The sequence below is a fragment of the Mirounga angustirostris genome, unplaced genomic scaffold (genome assembly GCF_029215605.1).
Source record: "Mirounga angustirostris isolate CCGP_5_RB_7025 unplaced genomic scaffold, mMirAng1.0.hap1 SCAF_6, whole genome shotgun sequence".
NCBI lineage: Eukaryota > Metazoa > Chordata > Mammalia > Carnivora > Phocidae > Mirounga > Mirounga angustirostris.
The window spans coordinates 63,539,525-63,559,515 of NW_026991714.1; the positions used below are offsets into that span (position 1 = coordinate 63,539,525).

Below are 19,991 nucleotides of genomic sequence, written 5' to 3' on the forward strand. Positions count from 1 at the left end.
ACACAGCCTGGCCTCTGATGGCAGGCCCCCGTGTCATGCCATAGAAATCTGGGAGCCACGGTTCTCGAACAGCCCCGAGTGTTAGCCGTCCTCTTACACTTGCACCAAGCTCTAGGAATAGAAGCGGGCTTCTCCAGGTCCAGCGAAAGGCTTTGGGATAAGACCGCTCTGCATTATCCATTTTTCCCAAGTATGTCATTGTAGACTTTGGCATCTGCTACTATTTAGACAACAAAATCAGTGAAAGACGTATCCAGCCACAATTCACAGAAGTCTCGCTAACATCCGATTGTATCTAATTCCGCAGCTTGTTCTGTTTGTTTGTTTTCCATGCATGCGTGTTCTTGGCTGGGATTTCATGTTGCATATTTATATTTTTTCTTTTAGAAGATGTCAGTGTTTTATGGTGTTCTGCAAAAGCAGGAATTTCCACATAGGTTTGAGAAGCTCTGTGGAGCTTCGTAGGGAGATTTTCACCACAGAGACGCCATTCTATGTGAAATGTGCCGACGGTAGTAAATACTTTTTTAAAGTAAAGACAAAGGATGGAAACCACATTGGAGAAGCACTGAGAAACACAACCAGTACTTTCAAAAATCTTGAGAGGATAGCTGTTAAATCACTGTGAGGGAAGTTTGACAACTGAAATATTCAGTAAAAGGCTCCGTTGCCACATAGGTTTTTGTTTTTTTGTTTTTTTGTTTACAGTTACCTTACTGAATCCCCACTTAAAACAGGCACCATCTGTATTGTCTGCAAAGCCTGGGGCAGGACTTTGAGGCCGAAGGACTCACCAAGGCCCGCTGACCTTGAACTAAACGCCTGGCTTCCACCAGCCGCTTGGCCAGTTTTTGAAGATCGAGCCTTTTAGGCATGTGCTCTAATAATAGAGCACGGAAGCCCAGACAGGAGCAGAAACGCTTGGAGGGCATCTCTCTCCACGACAGCTTCTCCCCGGAAGGCTTTACCGGCTTTTCTTCCGAATTCATTCAGAAAAAAAATCACACCAAAGGAAAAAACATCGAATCTACTTCATAACGTAAATTCTAAAAATTTTGGCAGCAACGTGCTGCTGTTGATATGTTCATTCTGGTAGCTGACCAGAATACATCTATTTGGAGTTGGTTTTTTTCTGTTCTCAATGTGTTATTTGTGTATAGCCTGGTTTCTACATGTTTTTGAAGGCAGCTGTCTGGAATTAGGAATGAAGTCTGTAATTTGAGAAGTAACCTATTTAAAGGTTTTTGACTGGAGATAAGAGTTCAGGAACTAATTGGACCATCTTCTGTGTTATTAGAAAATGTTTTCTAATATATATATTAGAAAGTGGTCGCTAGTATATTTTTAACTGTTTTTTGGGGGGTTTTTTGGTCAAAAGTCCCACATTTATTATCTGTATATTTTCTTTCACTCATAGAAGAGTTTATATTAGACCATTTATTAGATTAAGAACAGGGAAATGGAAACTTTTTGCTTCATGAATTTCTTGGTTTTCATTTTGCTAACAGAGGGAAAACTTTCCTGTAATGACATATTTCCTTTTTTTTCAAAGGAGCTAAGTATGTATTGTATTTAAAAGAAAATTTATCCCTGGGGGGCACATGTTATTTATAGAACAGTTTGTGTTTAAGTTTGCCAACTATAAAATGATAGGCTCTTCTGCCATTTGCATCAAGTTAGTACATCCTTTATGCCTACCATTTTTAAAACGGGTTTTTAATTCACATACCATACAGTTCACCCTTTGTGTACAATTCAGTGGACTTTAGTGTATTCACTGAGTTCTACAACTGTCATCACGGACCATATTAGAAATTTGTCTTCACCCTAAAAAGAAACCCCATCCCATTAGCAATCACTTCCATTTCCCTGCAAACCTACCAGTTGTAGGTAACCACTAATATACTATTTTTTAAATTTACCTATTCTAGGTATTTCATGTAAACGAAATCATACAGTAGGTGGTCTTTTCTGGCCTAGCATAATGTTTTCAAGGGCCATTCATGCCATTGCATGCATCAGTACTCCATTCCTTTTTATTGAGAAATAATATCACATTGTATAGATAGACCAGACCCTGTTCATTCATCAGTTGGTGGACATTTATATTGTCCCCATTTGTTGGCTATTAGAAGTAATACTGCTAGGAATGTTTTATTGTTTTCAGATGCAGAGTTCTATTCTTTTGTTAAATATATCCCTAAATACTTTTTTGATGTAACTGTAGATGGAATTTTCTTAATTTCATCTCTGTATTGTTAATTGCTAATAAGAGATGCAGTTGTTTGTGTATTCATCTTGTACCCTGTAATCTTGCTGAACTTGTCTAATAGTTCTTTAGCGGACTTACCATTTTCTATATGCAAGAATACATCATCTGCAGATAGAGATAATTTTACTTCTTCTTTTCCAATCTGGGTGTCTTTTATTTCTTTTTCTTCTCTAATTGCCCTGGCTGGAAATTCCAGTACAGTATCTTGGAAGTGGCAAGTGCAGACATCGTTGTTTTGTTCCTGATCCGAAAGGGAAAGAAGGCCTTATGTCTTTCACCATTAAGTATGACATTAGCTGTGGGTTTTCATAGGTGCCTTTTATCAGACTGGGGAAGTTCCCTTATATTCCTAGTTTGTTGAGTGTTTTTATCAGGAAAGAGTGCTGGATTTTATCAAGTGCTTATCTGCATCTAATGAGATGATCATGTGGATCTTGTCCTTTATTCTGTTAGTATGGTATATTATATTAATTGATTTTTTAATATTAAACCCATCTTCCATTCCTGGAATAGATCTCACTTGTTTATGGTGTATAGTCAGTCCTTTTTATATGTTGCTGGATTCAATTTGCTAGTATTTTGTTGAGGATTTTTGAGTAGTTTTCTGTAGCTTTCTTGTGATGTTTTTCTGGTTTTGGTGTCAAGTTAATTCTGGCCTTATAGAATGAATTGGGAAATATTCCCTTGAGTAGTTTGTGAAGAATTGGTACTGATTATTGTTTAAATATTTGGTGGAGGGGCGCCTGGGTGGCTCAGTCAGTTAAGCATCCGACTCTTAATTCCAGCTCAAGTCATGATCTCAGGGTTGTGGGATCTAGCCCCGCGTTGGGCTCTGCACTTGGTGGGGAGTCTGCTTTTCTCTCTCTCTCCCCCTCCCTCCCGATCCCTCCCTCTTCTACCCCCTCCCCCTCTGCCTCTCCTCCCACTCACACACGGGCTCTCTCTCTCTCCTTCTAAAATAAATAATATTTTAAAAATAAGTAAATGTTTGGTGGAATTCACCAAAACCATCTGGTCATAGTCTTTTATTTGTGGGTAGTTTAAATTACCAATCTATTCTCTCTTCTTTCATTCTCATTTATTATAGATCAATTCAGATTTTTTTATTTCTTCTTGAGTCAGTTCTGGTAGTTTGTGTCTTTTCAGGAATTTGTTCATTCCATCTGTTATCAGTTTATTGGTATATGATTGTTCATAGCATTCCTTATAATCCTTTAATTTCTGTAAGGTCCGTAAAGCTGTGTCTTCATAGATTTCTAACTAGTAAATAGTTACTCTAATCTCACAAAGAAGTTAACTCTAAATTTGGGGGCTTTCTAGGGATGGAATATACAAAGAAACATGAAAATAAAAGAACTATTGAGTCCCTCATTGTTACTGCTAACAGTGAGTAAGCACCACCATCAATTCCTGCCTGGCACAGAATATTAAGACAGAGACTTTGGGGGGGCGGGGAATGATGTTAGGAGGGGGGCTTCTGCTGCTTAATACGACCCAAAGGAATATCTCTGGGTTAAGACAGCCTTTTTTTTAGCAACTTCTAGGCTTCCTAAAACCTTGAACAAAAACACCTGACCAGATTGTCCAACTTTGCGTCCAAGAGGGGAGGTGGATGCTGACACTTGCAAAGCTGTCAAGCATTCGTTTTTCACTGTAGTGCGTCAGCACTTCATGAGAAATCTTGTATCGATCAGGTCTCATAGTGAATTCCAAAGGACCAGCCAAATTTTTGGATAGTACTTTTCTCTCTCATTTTTAAGTTTCTCTAATTTTAAAGATTTTCCAACTCAAAAAATGTGTCACAACATACCCTTTTCTTTTTTAGAATGTGAAGTCTTGAATACAGGGAAGTTTAAGACTCTAAAGTAGTAGAGTACATACCCGGGCAACTTAAAGGAGTTCTAAGCATGGGAGAGATTATTTTCATTTGTGGAAGAGCAGAAAATAAAAGATTTCTGAGTTCAAGATCCCCACTCTGAAGTGCATTCCCGTAGTCACCCTGGCCAAAAATCATTTTTAGTTTCATAAAAACCTTTCTGTCTCTTAATAAAACATTTAGATTCCCATTATAGAAATTTATTATAAAAGCACTTTTGGAAAACTATTTAGTGTTCAACTAAAAGATAAATTGTTAAAGTTAAATGATATTAGACATTAAATGGAGATCAATGCTCAGTTTTCTAAGAGTTTAAAACCTTTTGATTATTGCAGACAAGCCATTTTGGATATATGTCTTTTTGGAAAATATTCTATATTTTGGAAGAGAAGCTCACACTATAAAAAGAGAAAAGGTCACCTTTAAAGTAGAGCTGTCTGCATCCAGAACAAAAGCCTGTCGGTGCTGTTGTTAAGGAAGTCAGCAGTATACAGACCAAATTATTGGTTGCAAACAGTATAAACAATGGAATTTTTCAAATGGAAAAGGCAGTTTAAGTCGAAGAGAAGTTGGCTGCCAAGGAAACCATTGACTGGAAAAGACTAGCAAAATTTTTATGCAGACTAGCATGATCACCTTGTGGTATTTTCTACTCTCTTCCTCTGAAAAGGGAGAGAAAATAGGAGGATAGCAAGAAACATGGAAAAGCATCCTCTTCTGTTGTAAGGAGGCGAGGACTAGATCATTCTCTTCGGTGCCCCCTAACTTTTTATTTTCAAAATGTTTATGACTTAAAAAAAAAAAAAAAACTTGAAAGAAGAGTACAATCTGTATACTCTTCACTTAGATTCACCAGTTTTTAACAGTATTTGCTTTCTCATACCCTCTCCTACGCGTACATATTCACATTCACACCCATACAGAAAATAAGTCACAAACGTTATAGCATTTCATCTCTAAATACTTCAACATGTTATTTCCTGGTAAGACATTCTCTGCCTAACCACAGTACTGTTATCACACCCAAGAAATTTTCCATTGATTAATATTTCCCCTAATAATGTCTTAGGGAGAGGGGGATTTAATCTAAGATACAGTGTTCCTTCATTGCATTTAATTGTCATAATTTTTTCATCTTCTTTAAAGAATAGCCACTCTTCTTTTGACTTTTATGTCACTATTTCTTAAAAGACCAGGTTGCTTTTCTTACAAAAAGCCCCACAGTCCAGACTTACTGATTTTTTTTCTTATGGTTATATTCTGTTAAACACATCTGACAAGAAAACTAACAAAGGAAATGTTGTGGCCTATTTTATCACATCGGGAGGCGCATAACATCAGTTTGTCCAGCTATCAATGATACTCTGTTTAATCACCCACACAGGTGATATTCACAATATTTTTTTTCATATTTTCAAAGGTATCTTTTTCCTTATAATTTAGAGAAATGTGGGGTTCAATACTTTGAGACCATGTGAACATGAACATGGTTCTCCTTTTTCTCTAAGATCAGGAACAAAACCAGGATGCCCACTCTCACCACTTTTACTCAACATCATTTTGGGATTCCTGGTCGTAGTGATTAGGCAAGAAGAAGAAATAAAAGGCATACAGATTGGAGACGAAGAAGCAAAACTGTCACTATTTGTGGATGATATGATACCATATATGGAAAACTCCACCAAGTAACTATTAGAATTCAGTCCAGTTGCAGGATACAAAATTAATATATAAAAATCAGTTGTGTTCCTATACACTAATAAAGTATCAGGAAGAAAAATCAAGAAAACATCCCATTTACAATTGCATCAAAAAGAATAAAATACCCAGGCATAAATTTCACCAAGGAGGTGAAAGACCTATACACTGAATGCTATAATGCATTCGTGAAAAAAATTAGAGAAATAGAAAGCAAGATTTTGTCCTCAAGGACTGAAAGAAATAATAACATTAAGATGTCCCTACTACACAAAGCAATCTACAGATTCAGTGCAATCCATATTAAAATTCCAATGACACTGTCCACAGAACTAGAAATAATTCTAAAATTTGTATGAAACCACAAAGACCCTGAATAGCCAAACCAATCTTGAGAAAGAAGAACAAAGCCAGAGATATCACTCTCCCTGATTTCAAACTATACTACAAAGCTATAGTAATCAAACAGTATGGTCCTGGCATAACAACAGACACATACATCATTAGAACAGAATAGAGCCCACAGAAATAAATCCATATCTTTTTGGTCAATTGATTTACAACAGAGGAGGCAAGAATAGAGATCGGGAAAGGACAGTCTCTTTAACAAATGGTATTGGGAAAACTGGACAGCTACATGCAAAAGAATGAAACACTATTTTATACCATATACAAAATCAACCCAAAATGGATTAAAGGCTTGAATGTAAGACCTAAAATTACAAAACTCCTCAAAACATAGGAGGTGATAAGCTCCTTGATAACTGGTCTTAGCAGTGGTTTTTTGGATCTGACGCCAAAGGCAAGGGCAACAGAAGCGAAAATAAACAAGTGGAACTGCATCAAACTAAAAAGCTTCTGCACAGTAAAGGAAACTATCAACAACATGAAAAGGCAACCTACTGAATGGGAGAAAATATATGTAAAGAACTAACACAACTCAGTAGCAAAAAACAATATGATTTAAAAATGGGCAGATGATTTGAATAGATGTTTTTCCAGAGAAGACATACCGGTACATGAAAAGATGCTCAGTATCACTGATCATCGGGGAAAGGCAAATCAAAACTATGAGATATCACCTTACACCTGTCGAATGGCTGTTACCAAAAGGCAAATAACAGGATGTGGAGAAAAGGGAGCCCTCTTGCACCATTGGTAGCAATGTAAATTAGTGCCGCCACCATGGAAAACAGTATGTAGATTCCTCAATAAATTAAAAAGAGAACAACCTTGTAAGCCAGAAATTCCACTACTGGTTATCTATCAAAGGAAAATGAAAACACTAATCCAAAAAGTTGTATGCATTCCTGTGTTCATTGCAGATTTATTGACAATAACTGAGATAATGGAAGCAACCTAACTGTCCATCTGTGGATGAATGGCTAAAGAAAATTTGATTGATTGATTTATAGATAACTCAGGCATAGGAGTAGTAGTATGTAAATACTACTCAGCCATGAAAAAGAATGAAGTCTTACTGTTTGCAGTAACATGGACGGACCTCGAGTGTAATATGATAAATGAAATAAGGCAGACAGAAAGACAAGATACTGCATGACCTCACTTATGTGTGAAATCTAAAAAAAAAAACAAAACCCAGACTCATAGATACAGAGAATAGAGTGGTGGTTGCCAGAGGGGAGGGTGGTTGGCAGTAGGAAGGCAGAATGGGTGAAGAGAATAGAAGAAGTACATACTTCCAAGTTATAAAATAAATAAGTCATTGGGATATATTGTACTGTGCGGGAAATATGGTGAGTAGCATAGAATTAACATTGTAAGGTGATAGATGGGAACTAGACTTATTATGGTGACCATTTCACAATGTATGTGAATATCAAATCACTGTATTCTATACCTGGAACTAATATAACATTGTATGTCAATTACACCTCAATAAATACAAATTTTATTCAGATTTTTCAGGTAAAAGTGAAAGTTTCCCTTTCTACTGTTCCACTCCCTCCCCTGCTATATCTGCGCCCCTTTCCCAAACTGTTAACAGTTCGACCTGTAGCCTTCAAACTTTCTTTTGCTGTAGTTGATGGCAGTTTTGTTGTATTTTTCCATATTTAGCACCAAATATACACAAAGGGCATATTTATTTCTTTATTTTGCAAATATGCAAACGTATCGTACTTGGTGTTTTACCTTATATGTCTTAGGTATCTTTTTATGTCCATATGTATCGAGTTATACATAGCTACTCTTTTAGTAGTTGGATGATAGTTCATAATACAGATTTACCATAATTTATTTAACCATTCCATTACTGATATTTGTGTTGTTTCTAGGTTTTCAGTATTATAGACAACTGCAATTAATATCCCAGAATATGTCTTTGCATATGTTTATGAATTTCTGTAGAATAGATTCCCAAGAGGTATAATGGTTAATTAACTGTTATTGATTCACACTTCAGTGGGAGCTTCCTCATACCCTTACCAACACCAGCAATATTTAGCAATATTTTTTATATTTGCCAATCTGATGGATTAAAAAAAGACTGGTAGCTTACTGTTTTCATTAGTATTTTTCTGTTTACTAATGAAAATGTTAGTTCATGTTTGTTAACCACTAATTTCTTCTATGATTGCTCACTTGTCTATGGGGGTTATTTTTTTTTTAAGATTTTTATTTATTTGAGAGAGAGACAGAGATAGCAAGAGAGAGCACACAAGTGGGGAGGAGAGGGAGAAGCAGGCTCCCCAGTGAGCAGGGAGCCCAAAGTGGGGCTCGATCCCAGGACCCTGGGATCATGACCTGAGCCAAAGGCAGATGCTTAACCCACTGAGCCACCCAGGTATCCCTATGGGGGTTATTTTAATGGAGCTTTTGTATAAGGTATCCCTTGCTGTCTGAATTTTTGCTACCTAAACTGTGGAATTAAGTAGATTGGATAAAGTCTTGAGAAATCCCTTTTTGTATGTACCCTCACTGTGGCATCCAAAATTAAATCAATTCAGATAAAAACATTCCTAACTTGCCATCCAAATTCAGGCTGTCCAAAATCAGGAACCAAATGGAGTCTGGTAGAGAGCAAGATGTATTGTCATTCTAATCTTTTCTTCCCTGTGTCTTGTTTATCTTTTGATGTTGTTCATGTGGTTTTACACAATAAAAAATTGGAAGTGTTTGTTGAGTATCTGTGGTTTTCCTGTAGAAATTCTAGGTTTTGCTTTACTTAGGTCATCTTTTCCCATCTAAGAAATTTTTTTTTTTTGGTCTATTTTATTTTCTTCTCTATGATGATTCTTAGACACATCAGAATTTTTAGATACATGAGATATATTTTTATGCATGAGTTTTGTCACCACATTTTTAATAGTTTATCCTTTATCTTTAATCATAAACACCACCTTTATCATACACCAGATTCTTACACATGCAAGGATCTGTTCTAAAGCAGTACCATCCTGTGAATGAGTATATTAATATCTAGATGAGAAAGTTCCTTGTTCTTTTTCAAATATTTCTTGTTTATTATTGCTTAATTTTTCTTCCAGGTACATTTTAGGACAAAATAAATTGACATTTACCATTTATGCTTCCTCCAGCAATATATGCGAGCATGCACTTCCCGATGTCTGGAAGAAACTGGCTAGGGGTCTGGAACTAAGGCTATAAGACTTGAATAAACCCAGAAAAATTAAAGACAAATTATCTATCCTCTAACCTAGAAGAAACTTAATGGGTTTGTAACACTGTTAAGTGTTGCCTAAGTGTTTGTTTAATGAGCTGTTGACTCATTTACTACTTTCTTCTAGGTAAACCCTCTCCAGTCCACCTTGCACCCCTCCATAGTCACCCCCAGATAGTCACATCATGATGCTGGTATACCCTCTTCGCCCTTCCAGACATTTCTCCCCATTCCCCTCCACTCCACCACACTCCCCACATTTTCTATCTGGGGAAATCTCATTTGTTCCTAAAAACCCAATTCAGATACTACCTTTTCTGGGAATGTTAACTGCATGTCAATGGTAAGAAGATTGTGGTAGCCTCTGTGCCTTGTATGATTTGTTCCTGTATTATCGTCATCAAACTTTGAGCTGAATTAGGACATACATGCCATCTATATGTCTTTTCCAAACGTTTTTGAAAAAGAGTACAATATCCCAGTCCTCGGGGAGCTCACCAGAGAGTGAAAGGGAAGGCTTAAGGTGGAGGAAAAATAGATATAAAAGCATACATTATATGTGATTTTTTTTTTTAAGTCACAGGAGAGCTTTTAGATCCATTTTTTCCCCCAACCTGCCCAGGTTTAGATTTTATGGCTTGTGCCCAAGGCTTTACAACTTGAGGCAGTCATTTTGACCCAGGAGGGCATTCCACCTGGGACGTCCTACAAGAACAGGTGCAGAGATAGGACCAAATGAGCCACTATTGTTGAGTTTGGGGCCAGAAGGAAAAATACTACAAGATGGAGTTTGAAAGGCCTGAATATTCTGTGAAGGATGTGGGGGCAGTAGTCTCCTATCATGTGGAGTTAAATGCTAAACGGACAGACACTCTGAATCTCTTCTTTTTTTCCTAGTACTGGATGAATGAATACACCTCATCCATCGGAATTGGCGTTTTTCATTCGGGAATTGAAGTATATGGCAGAGGTACGTGTACACACAGTCTAAATAGACTTTCTGAAGATTGTTTTCTTTCAAAGGACTTGCAATTCATATCCATAGTCCTTCCTCTCTTTTCAGCTGCTTCCATCCTTTATTGCAGAAAGTAGGAGAAACATCTTTCCCATATTTGTTTACACCATCTTGGGAAAATGCCTGGAGTTGAATGTGTTTGGGGAGAAAGTACTGTAGTACATGACCGTACATTCATGTAGTTATCTTTTATTCCAAATACAGGGTCTTAAAAAATACTTGCCTTTTGGGATTGTTTTACCATGACAGTTTTGTGCTAACAGATATTGGAGATCCTAAGAAACATTGCACGTTGAAAACCAGTCATTATGGTTGGAGATGAGTTGGTGCTAGAGTGTCAAACTTGAAATGCCAATTTCCTGAGGGAATTTCAGTATTAAATTTTTTTTATAGACTTGCAAGTGTGTCATTACAAAGTTTAAAAATACCACTGAGCAAATCCTGCCCTTGATTACATCTGACTTTTTGCTCAGGAGTGATGGCCTTTGTCATTAACTCAGCCCTTTTATTCTTCGTGGCCCTTTATTATAAATATGACAGGAGCCACTCAAACCAAGCAGCTTTGTTTTCAGCAGCTTTTTCCATGGTTCTAATTCCCACCGTGGGTGCAGGATAATTTCCTCCAGATCAAACTGTAAGCAGTAATGGTCTGCATAACACAGACCACATTGCCAGTTCCAGCAGGGTTGTAGGAACGTATTATTTTGCATCATAAACTCACCCTGTAGCAGAAATGTCTTTTATTTGCCTCAGGCAGTCTTTGTACAAGACCTCTAAGAACATGTGATTGCAGTCTACCCAGAGTAACCTGTGGAGGCTACAGACCAGCTTTCGCGAATACAAGGAGAAGGCTCATTTCCTGTGTGTCAGGGTGGCGTTTATACTGTCCCCTCCTGACGTTCCACATTAGCTGCTTCTGGCTGCAGCGTAGCATAGAAAATGTTCACTATAAAGATCCGCCACGTAAGCACCGTCTTAGTGGAAAGGTTACATCTACCAAATAACCCCCCAAAGCAAGGAGGCTCCTGCCGAAAGGGTTTAGTGGTCAGAGTGTTGCTGCGGGTGGTATCATCGTCTGTGGATTTGCTCCCTTGTTTGATTCGGCTTTTGCCAAAGTTGTGTGTGTTCCTTTTTAACTGAATTTCTGTGGTGTGTTACAGTCTTTTAAGTGCCATGCAGTTCTGAGCCACATGATCATGCTGCTGTGACATAGAGAAGGACATGGAGGCATGTGGCAGTTTCTCCATGTTGCAAACGAAGAAGCCCAAGCTCAGCTCTGCTGACAGTCCTACTACTAATTAATTGAACGAGGACTTGAACCCAAGTGTTCTTACCTACTAGCCCAGTATTCTTTCACCTGTCTAATCATTGCTCCCCTCCATAAATTGATTTAGGAATACTTAGAAACATGGTCTGAACATGTCCACAGAAGCTTAACCAAGCTAAGGTCAATATCTTGCAGAAAGTGAATGACACTTCTTGAATAAATGAATAAATGGCTCGACAACTTTTCTTGCTGGAATTGAGGAAGTAAAAAATGAAAACATTATCTTTCCATATCTAACCTGACTATCTACAATGTTTTATAAAATCCTATCATTAAGATAATTTTTACTGTTTCACAATTGAATGCCAGACACTTTATTTCTTATCCACGTCCTTGCTTTTTGTCTGGAAGGTCTGGATCAAAAGTAAACTTGGTATCTGCCTTATTCTTTGACCTTTCATGATTATATTTAATAAATTTTAAGCAATGAGATTAATTTAAACATTTGTAATTTTGAAAATAAGTCCACCACAATTTGCCACTTCAGTATCTCCTCTCAGGAATTTTAGTTCCTTCCTTATCTGAGAGCATCTCTGCTTCTGTTCTGGATGAGAGTTGAGATCTCGTGAGCCTGTAGCACAAGTCGTCCTCTCCTGGCTCAGAGATTTGCTGTGGAGAGTGTGTGTGAGTAGGTGTATGTGTTAATTTGGCAGCTTAATTTTTCTTGAATGAGGGGAATGGAATTCAGTTTTTCAGGCTTGCTAATGTTTCACTCTTATTCAAAGATAAACCAAGAGTCTTCAACCCAGGAGCCGTGCAAAATCATTGTTATTAGTTTTTCCAGTGAAGTGTAAGTTTAACATTTGACCACTTTAATTTAGAAAAAGACAAAACACAGCACGGACCACCCACTTAGTTTGGCACGATCGCTAGGCAGAGAGACCTCATTCACCTGTGAGTGTTGGTCTCTCTGCTCTCGCCAGCATACACGAAATAAATGGACAAGTCAGGATCACCTTTGAGTGTCTTTCATTATTGGTTTCAGGCCTTTTGTATCAACTGTTGTGTACAAGTAACAGCTGAATGAGATGTTTGTGAAAGCATTGATAATCTGGAAAATACTTAGATGGTATCATTATTATCCTCATCATTTATTAAAACTAATTCAGCATTCTGGTTAAGTTTTGTGTGATAAATACTAAAAATCATGAGTTTTCTCTTTTCAGAATTTGCTTATGGTGGCCATCCTTACCCCTTTTCTGGAATATTTGAAATTTCCCCAGGAAATGCTTCTGAACTAGGAGAAACATTTAAATTTAAGTAAGTAGGGAGGACAATTTTTATTACACTGTCTTAGGTGCCAAAGCTTGTTTTCAGGCATACAGAATTCATCCTGTAGATGAAAATCTAGGAAGTTAAAATGTTTCTTTAACGTTTTAGTTGCTGACACTTTCTTTAAAATTGAATCTATCTGAAGTTTGTATAAAGATGGGAATCAGCCAGATGAAGTGCCTGAAATAACTAGTCTGTTACTTTTATTCAGGACCCATGTAAGTTACCTTGTGTACTTTGAAAATATTCTTACCTTGGTGTAACTTGGGTTCTGCTTTAGAAGACTTTTGTATTTGTATGTAGTAATGCATCCCCTGGACGTCCCACATGGCGGGGGACGGAAGATGGTTTTCTTGTGGCCTCCCCAAGACTGTTATAAATGTCTTCATTTTTTGGGTGGTAGCTACCCTGGTGGTAAGCAGAGCATACAGGGCTGTTGACTCTGCATACACCTGAAATTAATGTGACATTGGGTGTCCACTCAAAGTTAAAAATTTTTTAAATAAAATACATGAAGAGAAAAAAAAAATGGTCGGGAGGATTTCTTTTCTTTTTTTTTTTTTTTTTTTTTTTGAGAGAGAGTGCGAGTAGGGCAGGGAGGGGCAGAGGGAGAGAGAGAATCCCAAGCAGGCTCCTCACTCAGTGTGGAGCCCGACACGGGGCTCGATCTCACGACCTGAGCCAAAATCAAGAGTTGGGACACTTAACCAACTGAGCCGCCCAGGTGCCCCATTCGGTAGGATTTTATTTTTTTAATCTTTTCATTTTCCCAATGAAAGGGACACTGTTTATACATTTGAAATAACTGAAGAGTTAGTTAGCTGAGAAACTGTTATTAAGGTATGTGTATCACATGTTTTGATACACCAAAATACTCTGGAGCCTTATGTGTAGTCAGCAGCACTGAGAATTTGCTTAACAATCAGATTTCTATTTCTTAATTAAGGTTTGTATTTGAAGAGAGATTTAGAACCTAAGGTTCAAGGAGTTTTAAAGAAACTTTTGGGCCTATGATTGTTTACTTGCCAAGTAAAAAGTAGTAAAATGAGGTTCTAACCTGAAAATTCAGGATAGGACTACACAGTTTTGGGGTTTTTTGAAGATTTTATTTATTTATTTGACAGAGAGAGAGAGCACAAGCAGGGGGAGTGGCAGGCAGAGGGAGAAGCAGACTCCCCAGTGAGCAGGGAGCCTGATGCGGGACTCGATCCCAGGACCCTGAGATCATGACCTGAGCCGAAGGCAGACACTTAACCGACTAAGCCACCCAGGGGCCCCAGGGGCTACACATTTTTATCACTACTAAGTTCATGGTTTTCTTGGCCTATCACTGATTTGCTATAATGCCATCCTGAGTCTGTTCCTTAGGTTTCCCTTTTAATAGGACTACTAGATAAAAGGGTTTTCTAAGTATTTTCAGTTTTCTTGGATGCCTAACTTGTATCTGACTAAAATTCTGCTTTCTATTGGATAATGTCTATTGCATTTCCAGGGTAGTAGTTGGGGGTCAGGTGGAGGGTGTTTATTTTTTAATTGGGGGGTTTGTTGGTTGGTTAGTTTTATAATCCTGTAAAAAAAAAAAATTAGCTGTTTGGTAGTTCATCTCATGGTGGCACAGAAATAGATGACATAAAAGACTGTTTTTGGATGAGACTGTGGCCAGCTCTTTGGTGGCCAGTATAATGAGCAGGAGTATTTGCAGCACCAGTCTGGTTCTCTAATAACCTGACTGCTTACCCAGTGCTTGTAAAAATAATGTATTGTTGCATTTTTAATATACGACACACTGTTTCATAAAGAAAATGACCAGGTTTGCATTTGTATGATTCAGAAGTAACGTACCTAGGAGTTTATTGTAGAAAAGTAGAAACTCAACAGAACTTTTAGAAGTATCTCATGTACCTTTTAGTCATATTGCATTAACTCGGCTTTGTTACGCCAGTCAGAATATTCCTGGAAATAAGCAAGTCTTTGAACATGCTCTTTAGAAATACTTAAAACTCACACAGTCGTGTTTGTTTCTTTCCTCTTTCTTTCTGTTCTTCAAGAGAAGCTGTAGTTTTAGGGAGCACAGACTTCCTGGAGGATGACATCGAGAAGATCGTGGAGGAGCTGGGGAAGGAGTACAAGGGCAACGCCTACCACCTGATGCACAAGAACTGCAATCACTTCTCCTCGGCCCTGTCGGAGGTGAGTCCGTTTTCTCCTCGGCCCTTCAGGCGGAGAACACCCGGAGCGTCATCACTGGCCGCTCTTGTCAGCCGCTTTCCCAACCCCTCGCGTCGGGGAGCATGCGGTACTCTGTGTCCGGTATGAATGAGCGTGGGTTCCCACCGTGACATCGATCACCACGTGGCCGTGGGTGGAGTGCGCACAGATAATCATCTCCTCCGGTTCCAATTTGTCTTATTACAGCCTGGAACTTGCTGCCTCTCAGCCACCAGATTCTTCTTTCTCTGTTTTAGTTGCCAGTGTGAATTTTTTTCCTGGCTCTTAAAATTATTAAGTCGTTCCTTTCACTGCTCTGGAAATTTCGTTCTGCCAACTCACACACAGGCACTTACTTGCCTTCCCTGTTCTTGACTCCCAAGCAGGAGACCAGGGCTAGATCAGAATCGGAGGGCCTGAACACAGAAAATGGAGGGAAGAAATCACAAGATTAGGAAATAAGGTCGAGAGAATTAACTAGCACTCGGCGGCTGGAGGCAGGGGCGGCGTCGGGCCCAGAGGACCTGGACAGCAGGCAGGACAGACGGAGCCGCCACCTCGGTGGCCTGTCCGCCTCGGTGGCCTGTGCACAAGTGCCTGACTCACTGGCCCTCTCCCCGGCCCTTGTGGCTTCCAGAGCACGACTCTTGGACCGGCCCGCCCTGGGGGCACCACGCTTCTCGGATGTGTCCCACACCCGCAGCACGGAGGGCTCGTGATTCACATCGTCTGCACCCCACCGCAGCGCCCAGAGTCAGCATCTTGATGTTCATGTGAGCCCTGACGATTTGTCCGGCCGTGACTCCAGTCTTGTAGACGCGCTGATACCGTAGAGCTGACCTGCTTGCCTCTCAGGAACGAGAGAAGGTGGTTCAGGTCCTTCTGGACCGCACGTGTAGGGAATGCATCCAGGGATCCATAGGGATCCATAGAATGTTAAAATCGGCATAGATAGTAGCTGGCACCCAGTCCAGTCGCCTCGTTTGACAGACGAGGTGGCTGTCGCCCATCCCAGAGTATGTAGGGGCAGCCGGGCCACCATCCCTTGTGACAGGGGAAGCTACCTACACAGTTAGGAATGGTCGATCCAGCCCCAAAGACCCGGCGCACTGGATCCCCTGGCTGTTTCACCCAGGCTGCAGGCATGAGGGGGACGAAGTGTAGCCCAGGTGATACCTGAGGTCTGTCCTCTCCTCTAGGCAGGAAGAGAAAAGAAAAGCCCCCCAAGTTCCCAAAGTTGAGTTTTGGGGCAGCCAAAAATGCTAAACCTTTGTGTTGCTCTCTCCAAGTGGGAGGGAACATGATTAAAAAGTTTCCAGGCCCGAGCCAAGTAAGCATGGGAGCAGGGGGGATACCACACTAATGCTTGAGCTGCCGCTGAGGCATCCCCGCCCCATCCCAGCTGGAATCTCGCCGGACGGCTGCAACCTCTGTCATGGCTAAGTTTATTGCTGGGACAGTGTGAGTGATTTTGCAATGAGGAAAGAATTGTATTTTGTGATTATTGCTATAGATGTAGGATAGGAATTAGCATAAAATGTTCTGTGCATGTAATTTTATAGAGGATACAGGGACTGTCTCACTTGGGGAATGCTGCAAAGCGAAAGGGTTAGTGGGACACAACTTCCTTGCTTTTTGCAGCCATAGAGTGGATGGAGTTTTAAGTCTTCGATAATGAAATGAGAATGTGTCTCCACAGCTGAGATTTTTACTATGATTTTTGCGTATTACGGCCTCTGGGAAAAGGGAGACAACATACAAAGAGAGACCATTTCCAGGTGGACTTCAGAGTGTTAAAAAGCAGTTTTTAGATACTAATGAGCTCCTGTAAAATCAGATGTCTGACCCATCAAGGCTGCTGATTTTCCAGCCCGATGTGCATATTTTGTATTGGGTTTTTAAAAAAGGCTTAGGGAAACCTTGCATGTTGCTTGAACTTAGAAACATGGCTCCCTGGCCGTGCAGCATCTTGACTTTACTCCTGCCGAAGAAAAGCCCTTGCCTTTTTTTGAAATCCTGAATTCACAACCCTAATTGCCATGGCTTGACTGATAGGCTGAAACCCGCCGCTGTCTACTACCCTCCATGCAGACTGAAAGGTAGAGGCTCAGGGAACAGGGCTTCTCCTTGGGGACCATTGCAGGTCAGGACACCGTCTGCGGAGCCCTATGCTATGAAAGCCTTACGGACGTTGACCGACCCGTCTGGCTTACTTGCAGGTGCCCACCAGAAAGGGCTTTTCCCCGCCGGGACAGGCTGTGTTGAGCTGCTCATCGGCTCGCATTTCTAATACAGGGACTGATTGAATCCCTAACCAGTGATTCTTGCCAAAACTGCAAGTGGGGAGAAAGCACATCACCAGGACTGTGAACCCCCGCCCACTTCCGATGCATGTCCCACCGAGGCTCCAGGGGATAGCAGCCAGACGCCCTCCTCCCACTTCCCGCTGCACGCTCCTTAGCGGGGCCGTGCGGTTACCAAGTGCAGTTGTCCGCAGACGCGGGGCAGCTTCCCTACGCTGCTCGCTATGTAAGTGGTCAGGGTAGAGGGAGGGAGTCGCTGTATAAACCCATTTTGAAGTTTTCTGAAAACTCTGGATCTTATCCTGACGAATCCCTAACATGATGCGCCTGTCTAGTTCAGTTACATAAAAATATTTCCAGCAAGAACTCTGTCCCTCTTGTGTACATCCTTTCCAGACCAAAAAAGGGCTGGATGAGAGCAGGGGATAATTTTTAAAGTGTAAAGTTAGGATTGCTAAATGGCACACACTGATTTTGTAACGACGACGAACAGAAACCCCAAACCCTGGCAGCTAGAGAGGAGAGAGGAAGAGGGAGGCCTTGATAACCTTTGTTTTTCAACACTGCACCTCCCCTTGTCCTAAAGAAAAATGTTGCATTCTGCCTTTCTGAGCTGCTGCAACTTGGAGTTCAGCCAGCTGTTGCCCTGTTCCTACACTTTCCACACACGACACCCCACACGTCTTCCACGCTCACAAGGCCGGTAACCTGGTGTCGCAGACAAACAACTGTTTGGATCTGACCGTCTCTAGGCAGACCCCCTGAAACCAAGATTCAGCCAGTTTTTCAGGCTAGATTAGAAACCCTCGGGCAGAAGCCCTGTCTTCTCATCCATTTGGGCAGCTCAAACACAAGAGCACAGGCCGGGGGGCTTCTCAGCAACAGACCTTTATTTCTCACCATTCTGGAGGCTGGGAAGCCCAAGATCAAGGTGAGGTCAACTGGTGAGGTCTGCTTCCTGGGTCACAGGGTGCTGCTTGCCCTGGCCTTGGGTGGCAGGAAGGGTGAGGGGGCGCTCAGATCCCTGGTTAGCACACGAATCCTGTTCACGAGGGCTCGGCCCTCATGACCTGACCGCCTCCCAGAGGCCCCCCTTCCACAGACCATCATGTTGCAGGTTAAGATTGCAGCATACCAACTTTGATGGGACAAAAATCTTCGGTCTAGAGCAAGCCCACAGTGCTCACTCCCAGAGAGAAAGCGCATTGGGTGGGGGCCTTTTAACCTGGACTGCCTGACCCGGGTACCCTGCTTGGGGTGCCCTAACATCATAAACTGACTTTCTAGGGGTACCCGTGTGCCCTCTGGAGTTTTACTTCTTGTGTGTGTACCCTGACTGTCAAGACATTGCCTCAGCCCTAAAAACCTGTCAGGCCGACTTCAGGGTACTGGCCAGAGTTTCGCTGATCCTGAATGATGCCTCAGGCCAGGTAAAGAAGGTTCATACCAAAACTGAAGGTGGACGCCACCCGGCTTTCTAAAATAAACCTTGATGGTTAGTGGGATTTGTTTTAACTGGCTAAGGCCAGTTATACCCTTTAGGTATAACCGAAATCAATACTTGAGGTTGGTCTCACCCTCCTGCATGGGGCCCTTTGATAATATTTGCTGTAACAACAGCTTGGCCAAGTTTGGGGGCTGGGGGGTACTGTGTTAAAAAAAAAAGTTAAAACAGGCCAGAGCCTGCTGTCCTTATAAAGCCCTGCTTATCCGAGGCGGGATTGGGGCTTTGGATGGCATCTGAGAACTTGATTTTCAGAATGGAGGAGTGGCTCGCTGTGCCTGACTGATTTGTACAAACAGTGTGATTTCTGTGAAACACCTGCTTAGATTCTGGGGAATCTAACAGCTTGGTACCTGCTAAGGAGGGGGTGCCTGCCTGCATAACCAGGCCCCAGTAAAACTTCAGATGCTGGGTATCTAGTGAACGTCCCTAGTGGACGTTCACATGTGTTGCCCCCACTCCTTCACGGGGTCATTAAGTGTATCCTGTGTGATTGCACTGGGAGAGACGCTTTGAAAGCTTGTGCTTGGTTTCCTCTGGACTTTGCATACTCTTGCCTGTTGTGGATCATGGCTGTGAATGCAGCTGTGTACCAAGGCCCGCAGCCCTCTCGGCAAGTCATCATCTAACTGGAGGTGGTCTTGGGGACCGCTCACGCAGCTCAATAGCATTCTCCAAAGGTGATCAAGAGTTGTTGTGTTTTTTTTTTCTTTTAGTATCATGAATTTCCCCTCCTCCCCAGATTTAAAAATATTCCATATACTTCACAGGAAAAATCAATCTAACTTACACCTGAAGGAACTAGAAAAGAACAAACAATGCCCAAGGTTAGTAGAAGGAAGGCAGTAATAAAGATCAGAGTAGAAATAAATG

General features: G+C 40.9%; 1 protein-coding gene across 5 annotated transcripts in view; it reads left to right on the forward strand.

The window, feature by feature from the left end:
* DESI2 (desumoylating isopeptidase 2) overlaps nt 1-19,991 on the forward strand; it is a 46,435-nt gene that overhangs the window by 20,320 nt on the left and 6,124 nt on the right. For 4 of the 5 annotated variants that reach the window (XM_064594426.1, XM_064594424.1, XM_064594425.1 and 1 more), the window contains 3 exons: nt 10,387-10,459; nt 12,998-13,091; nt 15,152-15,293. In XM_064594426.1, coding sequence (XP_064450496.1) covers nt 10,387-10,459; nt 12,998-13,091; nt 15,152-15,293 — 309 coding nt within the window. The remainder of the gene's footprint in view (nt 1-10,386; nt 10,460-12,997; nt 13,092-15,151; nt 15,294-19,991) is intronic. The other variant, XM_045877583.3, reaches the window with a different exon arrangement.